The 20816-nt window shown below is 32.7% G+C and overlaps 1 protein-coding gene across 2 annotated transcripts; it reads left to right on the top strand.

The window, feature by feature from the left end:
* Positions 1-7968: 7968 nt before the first annotated feature.
* LOC134684114 (growth hormone secretagogue receptor type 1-like) lies at positions 7969-16254 on the top strand. 2 transcript variants are annotated; one of them, XM_063543390.1, is made up of 2 exons: positions 7969-8017; positions 15160-16254. In XM_063543390.1, exon 2 carries the CDS (start codon positions 15164-15166, stop codon positions 16214-16216), a length of 1053 nt encoding a protein of 350 aa, XP_063399460.1. In that variant the 5' UTR covers positions 7969-8017; positions 15160-15163; the 3' UTR covers positions 16217-16254. The 2 variants fall into 2 exon arrangements, with proteins under 2 accessions (XP_063399460.1, XP_063399461.1); XM_063543391.1 differs by having other exon boundaries at positions 7978-8017; positions 15157-16254.
* Positions 16255-20816: the final 4562 nt, after the last annotated feature.

Genomic DNA, 20816 nt, shown 5'->3' with positions numbered 1-20816 from the left:
TGTGTCTAATCTATTTGTCTCTTTTTGGAACAATATCTTTTTGGAACAATAAAATATGTTTAAAGTAAGCAGAAGTTGGTGACTTTTTAAAGCAATATTTAGAACTGCAAAAGTAAGGTCCGTGTTCATTACATCTGTAAATGTTATATTACCATTTATAGTTATACTTTTTTAGCTCACCTGGCCCAAAGGGCCAAGTGAGCTTTTCTCATCACTTGGCGTCCGGCGTCCGTCGTCCGTCGTCCGGCGTTAGCTTTTACAAAAATCTTCTCCTCTGAAACTACTGGGCCAAATCAAACCAAACTTGGCCACAATCATCATTGGGGTATCTAGTTTAAAAAATGTGTGGCGTGACCCGGTCAACCAACCAAGATGGCCGCCACGGCTAAAAATAGAACATAGGGGTAAAATGCAGTTTTTGGCTTATAACTCAAAAACCAAAGCATTTAGAGCAAATCTGACAGGGGTAAAAATGTTTATCAGGTCAAGATCTATCTGCCCTAAAATTTTCAGATGAATCGGTCAATCGGTTGTTGGGTTGCTGCCCCTGAATTGGTAATTTTGAAGAAATTTTGCTGTTTTTGGTTATTATCTTGAATATTATTATAGTTAGAGATAAACTGTAAACAGCAATAATGTTAAGCAAAGTAAGATCTACAAATAAGTCAACATGTCCAAAATGGTCAGTTGACCCGTTTAGGAGTTATTGCCCTTTATAGTCAATTTTTAACCATTTTTCGTTAATTAAAGTAATCTTTTACAAAAATCTTCTCCTCTGAAACTACTAGGCCAAATTAATCCAAACTTGGCCACAATCATCTTTGGGGTATCTAGTTTAAAAAATGTGTGGCGTGACCTGGTCAACCAACCAAGATGGCCGCCACGGCTAAAAATAGAACAAAGGGGTAAAATGCAGTTTTTGGCTTATAACTCAAAAACCAAAGCATTTTGAGGAAATCTGACATGGAATAAAAATGTTTATCAGGTCAAGATCTATCTGCCCTAAAATTTTCAGATGAATCGGTCAATCGGTTGTTGGGTTGCTGCCCCTGAATTGGTAATTTTGAGGAAATTTTGCTGTTTTTGGTTATTATCTTGAATATTATTATAGATAGAGATAAACTGTAAACAGCAATAATGTTCAGCAAAGTAAGATCTACAAATAAGTCAACATGACCAAAATGGTCAGCTGACCCGTTTAGGAGTTATTGCCCTTTATAGTCAATTTTTAACCATTTTTCGTAAATTAAAGTAATCTTTTACAAAAATCTTCTCCTCTGAAACTACTTGGCCAAATTAATCCAAACTTGGCCACAATCATCTTTGGGGTATCTAGTTTAAAAAATGTGTGGCGTGACCTGGTCAACCAACCAAGATGGCCGCCACCGCTAAAAATAGAACATAGGGGTAAAATGCAGTTTTTGGCTTATAACTCAAAAACCAAAGCATTTTGAGGAAATCTGACATGGGATAAAAATGTTTATCAGGTCAAGAACTATCTGCCCTGAAATTTTCAGATGAATCGGTCAATCGGTTGTTGGGTTGCTGCCCCTGAATTGGTAATTTTGAGGAAATTTTGCTGTTTTTGGTTATTATCTTGAATATTATTATAGATAGAGATAAATTGTAAACAGCAATAATGTTCAGCAAAGTAAGATCTACAAATAAGTCAACATGACCAAAATGGTCAGTTGACCCCTTTAGGAGTTATTGCCCTTTATAGTCAATCTTTAACCATTTTTCATAAATCTAAGTTATCTTTTACAAAATCTCCACTGAAACTACTAGGCCACAATCATCTTTGGGGTATCTAGTTTGAAAAATGTGTCCGATGACCTGGCCATTCAACCAAGATGGCCGCCACGGCTAAAAATAGAACATAGGGGTAAAATGCAGTTTTTTGCTTATAACTATGAAACCAAAGCATCTAGAGCAAATCTGACAAGAGGTTAAATTGTTAATCAAGTCAATATCTATCTGCCCTGAAATTTTCAGATGAATTGGACAACTGGTTGTTGGGTTGCTGCCCTCCAATTGGTAATTTTAAAGAAATTTTGCCGTTTTTGGTTATCTTGAATACTATTATAGATATATATATATAGCGATAAACTGTAAACAGCAATAATGTTCAGCAAAGTAAGATCTACAAATAAGTCAACATGACCTAAATGGTCAATTGACCCCTTAAGGAGTTATTGCCCTTTATAGTCAATTTTTAACAATTTACATTAATTTGGTAAATTTATGTAAATTTTTACCAAATATAGTTCTCTGTTACTAATGGGCAAAGTTCATGATAGATATAATTGTAAGAAGCAAAATCGTTCAGTAAAGTAAGAACTTCAAACACATCACCATCACCAAAATACAATTTTGTCATGAATCCATTTGTGTCCTTTGTTTAATATGCACATAGACCAAGGTGAGCGACACAGGCTCTTTAGAGCCTCTAGTTTATTTTGTAATTCTTCCCTATCTGTATAATATATGTTTGAAATAGTGTTTGGTTGACCCATATGGTTGTATTCTGTATGCCAAATATAAACAATTTGATATTTGCTACTGGGCATTAAATAACAACGAATAAAAATGAGTTCACAGTACAATTTTTAAATTTCATGAAACTGATATTTAGACTGTAAATTTAATGCAAATTTCTAAATATAATATGTGTTTTTATCATTATTGAATAATGTGAATGTGTTCAACAGAGATAACACAGTCATTATATATTGTAGAGGTCAATAAGAGAAATCTGACTCAATACTTATTTGTGTTTCCCGCTTGGATACTATCTGTGCCAGAAAGTCTCCCAAGATTAGCATCGAAACACAATCTAGGAATATTGTTGGTAAATTAATTTAGTGAATACGATATATTTTACAAGATAGAAAGTCAGCTGGCAATTAAAGCTGTTTGTTTTAAATGAGATGTGTAATTTAAAGCATTGCGTTTTGTTTTTTAAAACTGTATCAGCCGCCCCACTTACATGTACATGTAGTTTTCATCTCAAATCAATATATGAAAAATATATCTCGTTTAAATACGTCATACAGAAATATTCCTAAAGGTTAAACAGTTTTGAAGATTGTGCCTATTCAAATGTCAAAACGTCCGATAGAAAGCAGAATCCAGAAGAACAATAGAAAATAACACCTGAAGAAAAAAATCTTTCCACTAATAATTTACGTCACAGGTGTATTTCATATCGGGTTCTAGTAATGTTGTGCAATTCGTGCAAAACTAGATTTAAAAAAAAAAAACTGTGACACTTTACTGTAAGTTCTTAACTGATTTTTGATTTTATTGGAAATAACTGCAAGAATTTATTGCGTGTCATAAGTTGATTTATTTGTGATTAAAAATCAATTAAATTAATTGAATATATGTGTTAGGGACATTGCACGTTTGTTATCATGTTTATAACACAAAAAAATAAGTTTCGCACCTTCTTCTTATAACAATTATTAACAAACTATTATTAATAAATGACAATAATTGACACTTATTAATAAGGTACATGAAACAAAAGTAGAACCACACACTGCTTTTCAAATAAAATTTTGATAAACTGCCGTTGAAGCATTTTAGTTTTTTTGATTCGGACAAAACGACATATTTTTCAACAATGATAAAAAGGGAAAATGTAGAACCCAAACTGCATTTCAAATAATATTGATTAAATTTCTGGGTTGTTTTTTTTTCTTATTTCTGAACAAAATCTACATGTTTTTCATAATCAAATTTTAAGAACAAAAACAAGGAGCTTGGAAGACACAAATTGTTTTCGCTAAATTGTCGTTTAGCTTGTTTCTTTCTTTATTTTAGACAGAAACGACTTTTTATCACAACATTTCACTTCCACATTAACACATTGTCATGAATATTCATTTGATATCTAATTATTGTAATATTGCCAAATCTTTTATCCAAATTTATTAAAATAATTATTTTAGACAAAAAACAAAGTGACAATATAGGCTTTTACATGTATACTTCATTTTCAAATAGCTTTTCATAAAACTGTTTTAGGATAACAAAACCGCGCGAAGAGCAAATGTTTGTATTACTGTTTATAGGCTAGCTTTAATTAAAATGAACCACTTTCGACGGCAAACATCGTGAATGTGTTTTGCGATTTTTTACTTTATTCTAATGACTGCGTATAATTTCAATTATCTATTATATACGATACATCGTCTTTTAATATCTACGACAAAATATAATGAAAACAAACAAATAATCAATTGAACATATCAAACGCATGCAATCGTTGTTTTACATGTACATTTTAAACTACATAGAATGACCGAGCGAGCATTTTGACAATTCCATATATTTCTATCAAATTTGTTTTATTATTTTTCAAACAAGAAATCAACGAAGTACGTATTAAATCATTTATTCTTATTTTTGAAACAACGATTCAAGAATTTTCGTATTTATCAAAACTTTTACTTTTGAAATACCTATCCACGAAATGACGTATATCACTTAACACGTAATGAAAAGTATTTTTGGTCTCTATCCAATTCTTCGTTATCAACGAAATTTGATCCAGATTTACACAGCAGATGGGGATTCACTCTGATAATAAATATACATTTTAACATCGTGTATCATGCCACAAGACGGCAAACGAAAAGGGAAGGAATAAACAACACAACAATCCACACTATTATAATTTAACTAATCTATACTATTAAACGAGAAGACCTCATTTTTGGTGTCGCTTCTCTTCTTTCCACAATAAATTAATCAACACGCCTCTGTGTCCTATAGGTACAGTGCATAGTCGAATTTGTCATCCACACATATGATTATTCAGATTTAGTTATTTTGGGAGAAAAACGAGGAAAAAGGCATCCGGATATTGTCCCGTCTTTGGACGAAATTTTAAGTCTGATAAGACTTCCGGTTTGCGTTTTTCTGTATACAGTATTTTAAGAATTCTATCTGCTATCATTTTCAAGATTACTATCCATGGCGATCACATAGTTTATTAAATAGAGAGGGTCTGTATACTATAGCAATGACCACCATGGATCGATTAGTAAACTTAAAATTGAAAGTAAATACACTATTTATATATAGTAATGAATGTTCATAATATACAGATAAGCGCTAAAATTATTCATGTGAAATTTTGATACCTTTTCTGAAATTCTCCAGTTATTAAATCTTTTTCAAAATTCATTGATTACAAAAAAAGAAGATGTGGTATGATAGCCATGTTGAGACAACTCTCCACAAGAGACAAAAATGACGCAGAAATTAACAACTACAGTTCGCCGTACGACCTTCAACAACGAGCAAAGCCAATACCGCATAATCAGCTTTAAAAGACCCCGAACTGACAAGGTAACACAATCCAAACCAGAAAACTAGCGGCCTTATTTATGTCATGTACAAAAAATGAACGAATAACAAATATTTAACACATAAACAAACGACAACCACTGAATTACAGGCTCCTTAGGGAGCTACCATTTAATTTTTATTGTGGGGCTAGGATGAAAAAAATTTTCCTGCATTTTTTAGCTGTAATCTCTATCCTGCCTTTTTATTTTTGACTCTATTCGGTCCTGCCTTTTTTTTTTTTAGATCATCCTGACTTTTTAGCTCACCTGGCCCGAAGGGCCAAATGAGCTTATGCCATCACTTGGCGTCCGTCGTCTGTCGTCGTCGTCGTAAACTGTTTCAAGAATCTTCTCCTCTGAAACTACTAAGCCAAATACTTCCAAACTTTAACTGAATGTTCCTTAGGGTATCTAGTTTATTAATTGTATCCGAAGTTTTGATCTATCAACAAACATGGTTGCCATTGCTAAGAATAGAACATAGGGGTCAAATGCAGTTTTTAGCTTATATCTCAAAAACGAAAGCATTTAGAGCAAATCTGACCAGTAGTAAAAATGTCCATTAGGTCAAGATCTATCAGCCTTAAAATTTACAGAGGAACCAAACAACCTATTGTTAGGTTGCTGCCACTTAATTGGTAATTTTAAGGAATTTTGGAGTTTTTGGTCATTATCTTGAATATTATTATAGATAAAGATAAACTGTAAACAGCAAAAATGATCAACAAAGTCAGATCTACAAATAAGTTGATATGATAAAAATTGTCAATTGACCCCTTAAGGAGTTATTGTCCTTTAATGACAATTTTTGACAATTTGTTCATCATATTTGCTAACTTTAAATAATCTTCTCCTCTAAAACTACTCAACCAAATTCAACCAAACTTCAACTTAATGATCAGTAGGGTGTATAAAATAAAGTTTGTGTTTTATTTTCTATTTCGTCAAAACATGGCTGTCATGGCTAAAAATAGAACACAGGGTAAAATGCAGTTTTTGGCTGATATCTCAAAAACTCTAGCATTTAGAACAAATAAGACAAGAAGTTAAAGTATTTATTGGGTCAAAATCTACCTGTCCTGAAATTTTCAGCCGAATTGGCTAACTAGTTTTTATGCCCCTGAATTGATGATTTTAAAGAAATTTTGCAGTTTTTGGTTATTATCTGGAATATTATTATAGATACAGATAAACTGTTCATAGCAAAAATGTTAAGCAAAGTAAGATCTACAAATAATTCAATTTGACCAAAATTGTTAATCGACCCCTTAAGGAGTTATTGCCCTTTAAAAAAAAAATCACAATTTGTTCATCATGTTGACTTACTTTAAAAAAATCTTCTCCTCTGAAACTGCTGTATCAATTTCAGCCAAACTTAAACTTAATGAGTTTCAGATAATCTAGTATAAATTTTATATTTTAATTCCTTGTATGTCAAGAAACATAGCTCCTATGGCTAAAATAGAACATAGGAGAAAATGTTTTTTTTTTGCTTTTGAAGAAAATAGGACGATTCAAAGAACATTTAAATAAATTGAAAAGCCAAAATAATCATTGATGAGAGATTTAAGCAAAAAAATTAAGGTGAGCGATTCAGGCTCTTGAGAGTCTCTGGTTTTTTACCTAAATTGTCGTCCTGACTTTTTTTTTGCAAGTGTGTCTCATCCTGCTTATTTTTTTTACTCAAAACTCCTGGCCTGCCTATTTTTTTCAAAATCAAATGGTAGCTCCCTTACTTAAATGTTCATAACATACTCAATGTATTATGTTCATATTGAAATTGATAGAAAACCAAAAATTGGGAATGTTGGAAATGAAGGAGGAGGGATATAAAAAAATCATTTTCCTGTCCCCAATAAACTATGACTTATGATACTTTTGCTGAAATTCCTCACTAAATGTATTATGTTCATATTGAAATTGATAGAAAACCAAAATTGGGAATTTTGGAAATAAAGGAGGAGGGATAAAGAAAAAACACATTTCCCTGTCCCCAACAACCTCTGACTTATGATACTTTTGCTGAAATTCGCCAGTCATTCAATATTTTACATAATTCTTCCAAAAACAATGCCCGCGATTTCGCGGGTGTTCTAGTGTATTTAATTAGAAGAGGGCTTACCAGAGGAACATTCAAACATATATTTCGAAAATGTAGTAATTAAGATAACTGTAAAAATTAATTGGATCGAGAATTGAGATCGAGTTCAATGCTAGCGTGATCGAATTAACGTCAACAGATATAGTCATACAATGAATAACAATAAGGAAGCGTGATAACAAAATATAATGAACTGACAACCTGGTTTGGCCAACATTCATTTATCACTAATGAGTTAACATTTCTAAACTATTGTACGATTCTTTTCAACATTGGTTCAATGACTATTTGTATAACAATCAAAGTATGACATCATAAAAAAATATGCACATGGATGAAAATAATTCTGTTTAACCGAATATCACGAACACAAATATTCTGTTCACACTATTATACTCACTTGTCGACTTTTGTATGATTCTTTTGAGAAATATTCAATGCACGTAGATCAATGCAGGACGGAATATTATAAAAAAAAACATGAATAGATGTAAGTAATTGTGAATAGAGCCGACAGTGTATAGAGATCTGACTATCAAGAACACGTCAAACATTTGTAAGTAAAACTTTTGTATATACAATGTGTGTTCTGATTTTTTTTTATTTCACATTATACTGAACAATTCATGGTCGCCGAGTAGACCCTATTTCTATATTAAAGCAAATTATCTGGATTAGACTAACATAGCTTTCCTACATTTTGACGAAAGGTACGAACGACCGTAAGATGATCAATGTTTTGAAAAAGAACTATGAAATTTTGCTATATTTAGGGCTGCAACTCTTTGAATTAAGGAAGTATCTTTTTTAATTATCTTGTTTGTTTTCCTGTGAGAGAAGGGGAATTTATTTGGTTTAGTATTTTCTAAGGTTGAATAATGTTATGATGTAATTATTTAGGAGAGGGTCGGGAGTTGAGAAGTAAACTTTTATTTTTAGGGGTATATATCCCGTATATATATATTCTTCTTCTGGCGAGCTTATGTTTATATATTTTGTAGAGTTTTTTCCTTTCCCTTTGGTGGTTTCATATTTGAACATCCTGAAATTCTTATATCGCACGAAAATGAAATTGCTACATGTCGTTGTGCATGCAGTATACGGTCCTTTATAGGCAAACATTGGGACACAACGCTATCGAAGTTTTTTTACGCTTCAATTACAATTATATAAAAATGTAAAAACAAAGGATCCCTAAAACGAGTCTTTGTATGATTTGTCAAGCGCACGTACTTTTTGTCAAAATGTAAGAAAAATCCGATATGAATTGTATTAAGTGTATAGTTTTATAATATTGTTGATTCATGGCGCTTACAGAAGTTTGTCAGCATTGCTCCCTTATGTTATTATTACTATATTTTGTTTATTTGATAAGATTAATTTTCCAAGGGAGCTCTAACCTACTGTGACTTTGCCTGAAATTGTTTCTATTGATATTTTAGCATTGCACACGTTTGGTTTATTCAAATCAATATCAGGAGGAAATATAATAATTGTCGCGTGATTCAGTATATAAGGAAATGTGTTGATAGCATTCCTACATTTATTTATATTCTAATTTTGATTTCTTCGAATTACGAATAGGTAATTTTTAGCATGAAATCGCGTGCATTTTTTTATTATTATTATTGATTTTAATATCCACCTGATTTTAAATAGAACTATGCACAATAGATAATGTAACAAAGGCGCAAAGAAAAAAGGTAATTTGACATTAAATGTCACAAAAAGTTTGTATTGTTGACAGTACGTATCGTATATAGTTTATTTACATGTAGTAGATAATACAAAAACAAGGGAAACCAAAACAGAACAAACACTGTAAAACACGCAACATCAGGAGTTGACACACTTGCACCAGGAATGCAAATAGTCAAAAAGTCAATTACCTTGTTGCGGGACGTGTAAATACCGAGTCACGTCAAAAGTCATACGGCCAAGAATTTTCACGAAGACAAATATTGGGTAATTAAAACCTTAATAAAATCATACCCTTATTTAGACCTATTAAAACACATAATCCATAACTTAAACGAAATATTTATTCCAGTGTACATGTATATTTAATACTAGTATTCAATACACAAAGAAAACATTGCTCCCTTATAACCGATGCCATCAATTCATTTTACTTTTAATAGCTGGAGAATCTTTATATTGCTAGAAACTGTCAACAAACCGGATCTACAAATAAATCAAATGTTCACAATTGTCATTTGACTCCTTATATGAATTATTGCCGCTTAATGACCAAATTTACAACTGCGTTTCTATTTTGTCTATATCTTCAAGAAACTTAGAAAATACAACCGTATACTAGTAAGACGATATTTCTGAATAACAAACATAGCCATCAACCTCAATCTTTTTACACCACTGAGTCGATGCCCCTTCTTGTGGACGTTTTGTCCCCGAGGGCATCACCCGCCCAGTAGTCAGCACTTCGGTGTTGCTATGTATATAATTATATGATCATTTTATAACTTTACTGTTTGCAAAAATATGAATTATTCTAAATAATAAGGATTTTCTTATCCCAAGACTAGATTATCTTTGGGTTATGTGGCAAATTTGTTTCGAGATTTTGGGTCATCAATGCTCTTCCAACTTGTACCAATTTCGGCTTACTTATAATTTTGATCTGAGCGTCACTGATGAGTCTTATGTAAATGTAAATGAAACACGCGTCTGGCGAAATAAATTATAAGCATGGTACCTTTGATAACTCTCATATAAATAGAAAAGAACGTTCCTTAAATGACGCTATTTCAATTTTTCCTTTTGCATATAATGACTTTTATTCAAAACTAAAGAATCCCCAAGGGTGACTGGGGTAAAGAAATATGGTCACTTGGTCTTCTCCCAGCCGGCACTAAAACGCTTGCCGAAGTGGGGCGTCCGTTTGGCTGTGCGGGATGTATCAAGTTTGCAGTCACGTCCGGTCAGAAGGGGACGTTAAATTCGATGCCTCGTGTAAAAAGAGTGCCACGCTCTGTGCACGTTAAGAACCCTTGCAACAACTCTTTGAGGGGTCCGTAGGTGGCCTGTTGCAAGGCAAAATGTCTGTCCCTATCCAATATATCCTCCTTTTCCGGTGGCAGACCAAATTTCTCCGACCATCATCCCAGATGGCCACTATTGTATCAACCTACCTAATGTATTTATTGTGAACTTGTTCTCGTCCTGAATATGCATGACATATTTGCCACTGAACGTTAAGCAACCAACAATCAATCAATCAAAACTAAAGGTAGAGAAAAACTTTACACAAAACAAATGATTCACCAGTAAAGAAAACAAATTTGCGATGATCCTGATGTGTCAGATAGGTCAGTTACTAGTAGTCTGACCTTGCAGTTTTTTAGTTTTTTAGACAAATTATAAGATATATCGATTGGTGACTTTTGAGATCTTTGATGTTAGAAATTGCTTTAATCAGCATTATATATCCATTTAACAGAAGCTAATATTTTGCTTTGACCTTGCAGATAAAGACAAATTTAAGATACATCGATGAATGACTTTGAATCTTTGATATTCGAACATTGAGATAATCTGTTAACTTATTTTTGCTTCCTTAATCCTTCTCATCATTTCTTTGGACAAATTAGCTACCCATTACATAGGTCACGCCTCCTCTGATATATAACCACACCACTTCGTATTCGTTTGTAGACATTTCAAAGAGTGGACATTTGAAGAATCGGAATAAGTTGATATTTACGCAGAAGGTAAGAAAATTAAATATGTAATAAACGTTTGTGTTTGTTTTTAAAGGAGGCTGGATAAAAAATACAATTTTATTATTTTGACGAAGGAGCTAATTAGATTTTCCATACATCTTTGTATACTAGTATTGAATCTGTTTCCCTACATTTTTTTACCATAACATATCAGAGAGATAATCATATTTTGTAGGGAATGTGCTTAAAAATTGAAAACAACACATTTATTAATTTCTTGCGTCCGAAGCTTTTTTTCTGGATTTACCTTCATCAGGAACGCTTAAAGCAAAACATTGGAAATCAGAAGATTAATAAGTACCGAAAATCGCCGAAGAGCTATATGTCGAAATACCTAAACTAAATAGCCAAATTCATCTAAAGCCAACTTTGCCCGAGAGAGTTGAAATCTTGGTTTCATAATAATTTCAAAATTAATTCACGGACAATTTTAGTAAAGTTTGTTAAATCATGTCAGTACCGAAGAAATGACTATTGAGCTGAAAATACAGATGATACCCTCGGGACTTGTGTCCACCAGCAGAGGTATTGTACCCAGTGATTTAAAAAATTGAAAGCAACACATTTATCAATTTCTTGCGTCCGAAGCGATTTTCTGAATTTACCTTCATCAGGAACGCTCAAAAATATAACGATCTACAGCTATGAAAAGAAAAGCTTCAACTTTTAAATATTTATTTGACCGTTTTTATGAAAACGCATTACATATGCTAATGTTAAAAGGACATCGGTGGGTATGTTAACAGCAACAAAATAACAGAGATTTACAAACAGAAAATACTCTGAATGTAACTTAAACTTCATTGCATATAACATAAATTCATGTAACATACATTTATGATGCAAATACAAGAATATTTCCAAATGTCTATAAACTATATACTAATACTTTATAAAAGCCGTGCTTTAATGGTTAGTGCATTGGACTTCCAACACAAAGGTTCCTGGTTCGATACCCGCTACAGGGGGAAACGTTCCGGGACTGAATTTCGGGTCTCCCTTGGCACTATATGCGAGTATGGTTTTGAGGAAACGATGATTATTCGTCAGAAAGGGACGATTACAGGCTGACTCGTGTTAAGAGAGAGCCATATCTCTTGCACGCGACAGACACCCTCGTAGATTTTGAAAAATAGCAGGCTAATGCCGCTTCAAGGTAGCACTCGCAACTGCACAGTAGAAAGGGAGTAATATAGGTTGCAATAATTTGTTTCCCAATCCACTATAAATACATATATGTTTAAACTTAGTCTAGTACTTGTAAATATTTTATAAATCACTGTCTCGTATTTTATTGATGACTGGACATTTTTTTCAGACAGAAGTTGTCCTTACATGATCTCTGATTTTTAGGAATTCAAACTTTTAAGTTTATCGTGATGACCATGATAATAGCATTTTATAATTGGTAAATTATTGGCAGAAAGAATGACTAACAATAGAAAAGATTAGATATAGAAAGATGAGGTGTGAGTGCCAATGAGGTTCACTTTTTACGTTCACCCTTTGTAATGTTTTATGACCGGGTGTTTTACTGTTCGGGCTTCAAGAACACGTGGGTCCTTTACTGAATAAAAATACCTACGACTTATTTTTTATCCTTCGTATTGCCACCTGATAGATAAAGTTATGCTGTTTGTAATGTGACTTATAACTCACATTTGTTCTATGACCTGCTTAATAATTGTTTAGGTTTAATTAAGAGCCAGGGTCCTCGTTGTTCAAGTGGTATAAATAGTTCTAACTCTGTCATCACTAGCTAGTCAACACCGATGTTGTTAGTTCGAACTCCACCGGTCGTGCATGTGCACTTGATGCTAATCTTAATTGTCTATGCTAGGATTGTCATTTTTTCTATTGAAGGTCAGTGGTTTTCATCGTGCACTCTGGCTTTCCCACTATGAAAACTGACCCTCTCGATATAGCCCAAAACTGACTCTTAGAAGCGGCGTTAAAACCTCAACATCCAATCAATAAAGATCCGATCTTTGTATAGATTGAAAAAGAGTTAATTGCTCCATCAAAAAGATTGAGAATCATTGCAGTAGAATAGGTTCTAGTGCAGATTTCGTTATCTTTAATACTAATATAACGGGGTCCAATTTGTTAGCCGTCATGAGGTGAAAACGACAAATCAAAGAATTCATCTTTATATATAGCTAATATAGGACAATGGTGTTAAGTACATCATTCCAGTCCCTTTTGTTTCCCACATAAATAATATTGGCAATCTGTATCTGTATTGTCTATCTTCTGCCAATTTAGGCACACCTCCACAAATAGGAGTAAGAAAACTATCCAGCAATATATATTAAAAAAACGTCACACTATTGAATTATTAACAGTTTTATCACAATCCTTCACCAATAAAACAAACTGTCAAGGTTTAGTTAAACACACACAAAAAAAAAGAAAGATTCATCTGCTTTTAAAGTCTAAATGTCATCTAAGCAGTGCCACACTGTATCTTATCTGCTATAAATTGAGAATCACAAGGATTTTAAAAAAGTAAAAATGTTTATACTATCTGAAAATAAATTATGCATAAGTATGACAAAAATTAAGGGAAACTGGGAAGTACCAAGATGCGATCAGTCCCCAACAAGGAATATTATTTAACAGTTTTTGACTTCTTTGTAATGTCCAGTAACTGATATCTTCTAGCATGTGATTTATAGCAAAAGCTTCTGCATAATGGTTCTTGTTGAGTATCAATGTCTGATATAAGAGCTTGAGAATTCAACCGTGTGCAATAAAAATGATTAACAAGTTCCGGGTCGAATCAGATACCGAAACCAATTATAGTATATTTACCTGTTACCTTATCTGTACTTTCCGCATCGGACAGGCGCACCACCAAACAGTGTATTTGGGATTTGCTATATACACGGGTCACAATCACACTTCTTTTTTCAATAATTGTCACATTGGTTTGTATTTTTTTTTTCAGCATGACTTTATAAGATGACAACACAAATACTAAATATTTAGACTGAAAATAAGGCGTATAATTATGTACATTTTGCGATTTGTTAGAAGGCATGACGTACGGTAAAAACGGTGAATCGAAGAATTCAACCTTATTTTAACTAATATAGGACAATGCTGTTGATGGAAAACCTTTTTACAGGCCCTTTGGTTTCCCAAAAAAATAATATTACCAATATTTGATAAGTTCCAGGTCGACTGGTTCAAACAAAAAAGATTTGGAAAGCAAAGAAAACTGTGCATCTTTTATTCAGCATGGCTTTATCAGATGAAAATACCAACACAAAAAAAAAACCAGGCTAAAATAAGACTTACATATCGTTTTATACATGAACTCAGTTATGGACCCGTGATACCGCAGGTGTGTTCTAGCTTTGCTTATGTAACAATGGATCAATTGACAGATTTTTTGTAAATGTTGCAGTTTTTTCTCTCATTGAGTGTTGAATTGTGACAATTATAACTGTTCAAAAAGTGTTCGTTTAAAGACATTAAATTTACCAAATACGTACTTATCGGGAAAATGTTGCAAAATCAACTTTTCGAAAAAATATTTCCTTTGGGTGATCAAAATGACATTTTATGTATTAGATTGATAAAGAGATAAGCTGTATATACTTTGCTTAATCTGTTTTGTACATGTATAAGTCCGCTTATATGTAAGACCTATAATGGTTTACTTTTATAATAGTTATCAAAGGTACCAGGATTATAATTTAGTACGCCAGACGCGCGTTTCGTCTACACAAGACTCATCAGTGACGCTCAACTCAAAATATTTATAAAACCAACCAAGTACAAAGTTGAAGAGCATTGAGGATCCAAAAATAATTTGTGACTTGGATGGAGAGTTGTTTCATTTGCACTCATACTACATATTAAAATATCTGTATATGTAATGATATAAAAATAAACAACCATGCATCATTAAAATATACCAATGTTTTTTATTGTTTTCTTTTAGCAGAAATATGATAAATTTCACCGATATTTCGAACTCGAGTTTAACAGAGAGAGGCGGGAATACAACCACAGGAAATCCCATGATGCAGCAGCCAGGTGTTTTACAATACTTCAATTATATTTTCTTACCAGTTGTTACAATTGTCGGAGTAACAGGAAACATATTCACTATCATAGTTATGCGGTCAAAAAGATTTTCAAATACAACTTCATCTTTATCATTGATAGCATTAGCCATATCTGATACCATCTTTTTAGTTATTCAACCCTTCCACAAGGCATTTGTCACACAGTTTTTTGGTGTGGACATCCGGGCATTCAGTGACGTACTCTGTAAATTGTACTTTATCATCCTAAAGTCTTCAAAGATGATGTCTTCTTGGTTTGTAGTTGGTCTATGTGTCGAGCGCTTCATAGCAGTTTGGTTTCCCTTGAAAGCAAAATTAATTGTGACAAAAAGAACAGTCATCGTCATGATTTCCGTCATTGTTATGGTTATCGCAACATTCAATGGATTCTGGAGTTACGCATACACAAGCACCAATGGAGTGTGTGTCCATGATGGTTATAATCACAATTCAACACAAGAAGTCCAGTTGTTTGGTGGAATGCTACTAGCTGGATTGGCATGGTATTCTCTGATACCGATCCCCGTTCTAGTGATCCTTACAACCCTTATCATCTGGAAGCTTACGATCCAAATACGGGCTAGAAAATCAATGACAACAAAAAGTAATGATGACGTACACATAAAAATAACAGTTATGTTGATAGGTATAAACATATCATTCATTCTCCTTGTTTGTCCGGTCTCTATTTTTCAATTTGTAGCTTTCCAAAAAAAAAGTCACGGCCACGGAAATCAACATGAATGGTTAAAGGTATTGAAGGAGTTTTCACAAGGATTAGAGCAGTTCAACTATGGAATTAATTTTTTCTTATATGTGTTAACCTCTCAGCAGTTCCGTGATGCTTTTGTGGGATTATTCAGAAAAAGTCTGCCTCGAGACACGTTCACATCCAGTAAAAATAAGACAAAGAAATCTACAATATCTAGGTAGTTTTTCTGGATCAAATATTTAAGAAGAGTGTTGTATTCTATCCGGTTTTAGTTATGTGTCCATTAATTGTTTTTGTTTTGTTTTGTTTAAGAATAAAAAAAAAGATCACGAAAAACTGTCTCAATTTATCGCTAGTATTTGCCAAAATTGATATACAAATGTATTCTATACCGTTATATATATATTGATGTAACTAATAGATTTTCATTTAAGAGAGAAGCCATACCTCGTAGCACAAATAGAGGTGTGATGACCTCACCATATAAACACGATTGAATTAACAAGTTAAGTTAAATAAAAAGTGTCTTAACTCTTAAGTTAGATACAAAGTGTGTTAACTCTTAAGTAAGATAAAACGTGTCTTAATTAAGTTAAATATAAAGTGTCTTAACACTTTACAACTTTTTTTGTCTTGATAGTAGGTTACAGAAGAATAACCTCTTTCAATGCAAGAAATAGTTAATAAATTATAAAAGGAGGAAATTTTGTACCGTTGATTGTCAATCTACCATTTATTAGGTTTCAAGATTGAATTAAAATGTGTGGATTTAGCAAATTTTAAAATTGACGCTTATTAATTAGTTTTTTGTTAGAAATTTGGATGAAATATAGAAAAAGATGTGTTATGATTGCCAACGAGACAACTATCCTCAAGATACCAAATGACACAGAAATTAACAGCAATATATCACCTAACGGCCTTCAACAATAACCAAAGCCCATGCCCAATAGTTAGCTATGAAAAGTTCCGAAACCACAAATGTAAAACATTTCAATTAAACGATAAAACTAACGGCCTAATTAATGTACAAACAAAAATGTGTCCCAAGTACACAGATGCCCCATCCGCACTATCATTTTCTGTGTGCACTGGACCGTGAAAATGGGATAAAATCTCTAATTTGGCATTAACATTAGAAATATTATATCACAGGGAACATGTTTACTAAGTTTCAAATTGATCGGACTTCAATTTCATCAAAAACTATATTGATCAAAAACTTTAACCAAAACTTTAACCTGAATCGGGACAGACGAACAGACGGACGCACAGACCAGAAACATAATGCCTATGAATGAGGCATAACAATGAACGAAAACAAATATGTAACAGTCAAAACTACTACCACTGGATGACTGGCTCCTGACAGAATATGGTGGGATTATTTGATATGATAAGATTTGACATTACTGCCAATGAGTCAACTCTCCATTCAAGTTACAATTTGCAAAAGTAAAACATTTTAAAAATGAAGTATGGTATTTTTCACGGAACATTGGCTCACACCGAATAGCAAGCTTTAAATGGTTCCAAAATTACTAGCGTAGAACCATACAAATGACTACACATCTACAATATAATGGATATAGTGTAAAGACGTCATAAATCGTCCCACAAACACATGACCGTGTACAATGCCAAGATACAGGAATCGAAAAGTTTGTTTGTCTATTATGTTGAATGTGATTCATTTGTTTCAAAAACTCTCCCTTGAATAACATCATTATAATGTTTAAACCATTCGAACTTAAAACATACAAAATGTATTGATGACAATTGATTATGTTGATATTTTTTCTGTAAAAAAATATTTCTTAGAATTTTACCTTACATTTGTTTCATTTCAGAGATAATGCTCACTTTGAATTAACTAATACTTCGCAAAAATAAAAGATATTGATAACAAATGATAATGTCTCGCTATTATATATTGTTAAACCTTTGAAAATTTGAGATAAGTAGCTACTTCATTAAATGATGAACTACATTTGTAATATTCAAGGACCTTTCTCATTAAGTTTTCAGACTTTCATCTTATGCTGAAACAAACTGTCTTTGATGGTTACTTTACTTGATGTTTCAGTGCTTATTTGTAGCACAACTGTAACAAAACTATTCCTTTGTAATTTTTGTAATGCATTCGGGGACACGAACGCTATATCTTTTAACCATATTATGAACAATGGCTTTTTTCAAAATGTTGTTTTCTTCTGTATATGTCTAGGATTTGAGGCCTTTAAAGAACATTCGAAGTTCAGTATTCTTGTGATTTTACTGTGAATTGTGTTTTCTGACATGATAAGGGTGATACAATTTTTATTCAGTAAAGCAATTTTATTGTCTCGCCTTGACGGAGTCAAAAAGCGAGACATAGGTATGCTGTTTCCGGCGTCGGCGACGGCGTCAACAATGTATTAGTTTGTGATTAGCTCAGTTTTATGTGGAACCACTAGTGGTATGTCAATGATAATTGGTATGCAGATGTATTACCATTTCCACATCTCATTGCCATGAAGATTATTTGGCTCCGCCCCCTCAGTCATGGTCTATTGATTTTGAATGGTTTGCTTACTTTACATGTATTACTTTGTGATTAGGTCAGTTTATGGAGATCCACTTGTGGTACATCAATGATAATTGGTATGCAGATGTATTAGCATTGTCACATCTCATTGCCATGGAGATTATTTGGCTCGGCCCCCTCAGTCATGGTCTATTGACTTTGATTTGTTTGCTTACATTACATGTATTAGTTTGTGATTAGGTCAATTTATGGAGATCCACTAGTGGTAGGTCATTGATATTTGGTTTGCAATTGTATTAGCATTAATTGGCACAATTCATTGCCAAAATTACAAAAAGGCGAGACATATCTCTGTGATAACAGTTTATTATTGATTAAGAAAGATGTATGGTAAGATTATGGGTGCTTTCATAAACATTATTATAATATGAAGATTTGCTTGCCATCTTAACAAAAGACATACGTATTATTACAAACCACAAACTCAATATAATTAGATTCAGGGTTATGTGTATCGAAAGTTCTTTTTGTTGGATGCAATAGGCTATTGGCCAATTCCCCGTAATTGACCCTGTAATTAGAGATCCCTCTTTCAGTTGTCTTCCTTATGAGGGACATTAATTTTTATTTATAGCAGAACGAGCAAACTTACCTGTGCGTAATGTTAGTAATCTTTAAGGTTTTCAAATCTATTAATTACATTAATTTGTTTTTAATTTAAATACTTTTGACACTGAATTATGTTTTATGAAAAATTGGTTAAACCACTGATACAACACTTTCAATTCATCATACTTTGCATTGGCAAAAGCCAATTTTGTCCGGTATGGAACCAGTCGACGATTGACAAAGGGAAGTAATTTGTTTAAAAAGTGTGTAATAACAGAATCAAATAGGTTATTGGCAAATGGACTATTGAACAATAAATAAAGGCAACAGTAGTAAACTGATGGATACGCATTAAATATAAGATAACTACGACACAGCAGAAGCACAACATTAATATGTAACACACACAGAAACGAAATGTAATATAACACTGTACTTTAATATAATACTGACCATCGTTTTTAAAAATAACCGTTACAAATGTGTCTACTCGGTTGTATAGTTTACCGCAGGCCATTTTGATTTTGTTTTTGTTTAGTAACATATGTCATGTATAATGTGATCGTCAATTTCAAGCGAAAGTATATTTTTCAGTTGTGTTCCAACAAGTTCTGCATATGAATAGATACTTTGGGAGGCAAAGTAAGTTGTTGGTACAGCTTAAATACGTTTTGAAATTATAGATAAACATGAGACTACTATAGCACATACAACGTAGTATTCACAGGATGAATGTATTTATATGTACGTTGCTAATAGATATCAATAAGTATGGGATATTTCCAAGGGGGAGTAAATAATGAGAAATATCGCATGACTTTTTAAAGTCAAACCAGTACACGAATACTTAAATTGTAATTGTAAACTTGACTCTGACTATACCCCTATCAGATCATGTGACCTCAGTTTATCACTGTTTCCAGGTTTCGATTTTAACTTAGGATTTTCTTATCCCAGGCATAGATTACCTTAGCCGTATTTAGCTTAACCTTTTTTTGATCCTTAATGCTCTTTAACTTTGTACTTGTTTGGCTTTATAAAATTTAGATATGAGCGTCACTGATGAGTCTTGTGTAGACGAAACGCGCGTCTGGCGTACTAAATTGTAATCCTGGTACCTTTGATAACTAATTAAACTAAAGTTCTGAAGTCTTTTAAAGAAATCATCTTATCTTTCTCAATGTTAGGGAAGTGATATGAAAATGAAAGGGTATTTTGTATACATATATTTGTAAAATTTGTTTCAAACAAATGGTAAAAGCTTAAGAATTTTCAACGACAAAAATAAACTTCTATTGATTAAATTTTATTTATCCTGCAATCAGCCAATTTTCGTCCATTTAAATACGTATTAACAAATAATTACATTAGATATATGTTTCATTATAATACTTTATTCTGATTGGCTACCCACTGCAATGAAGCGTTATTCCTAGAGCAATTGCATTAAACAATAAAACTTATCATTGATGATGACACGAGGTTCCACAATAAAGTGCACAGGTAAATTAAATAAAAACCTGATAAAAATCGTATTTTCATTAACCTAGATAAAAAAAGGTAATTATAAGTATTGAATACTTCTTTTTGTAACTTTATGGGGGTGTAAAAGTGTTGACCGTGTGCACATTTTTAGAATGAAAGCTTCCGCTCTTCATACAAAATGTACTTCGGTCAACGTTTTT

The sequence above is a fragment of the Mytilus trossulus genome, chromosome 9 (genome assembly GCF_036588685.1).
Source record: "Mytilus trossulus isolate FHL-02 chromosome 9, PNRI_Mtr1.1.1.hap1, whole genome shotgun sequence".
Lineage (NCBI taxonomy): Eukaryota > Metazoa > Mollusca > Bivalvia > Mytilida > Mytilidae > Mytilus > Mytilus trossulus.
The sequence above is the reverse complement of the archived record's forward strand: the minus strand, read 5'-3'. Positions and strand labels throughout refer to the sequence as shown.

Bases quoted from the DNA above. Each gene is read 5' to 3' on its own strand.
- LOC134684114 (XM_063543390.1), top strand. From the start codon at position 15,164: ATGATAAATTTCACCGATATTTCGAACTCGAGTTTAACAGAGAGAGGC.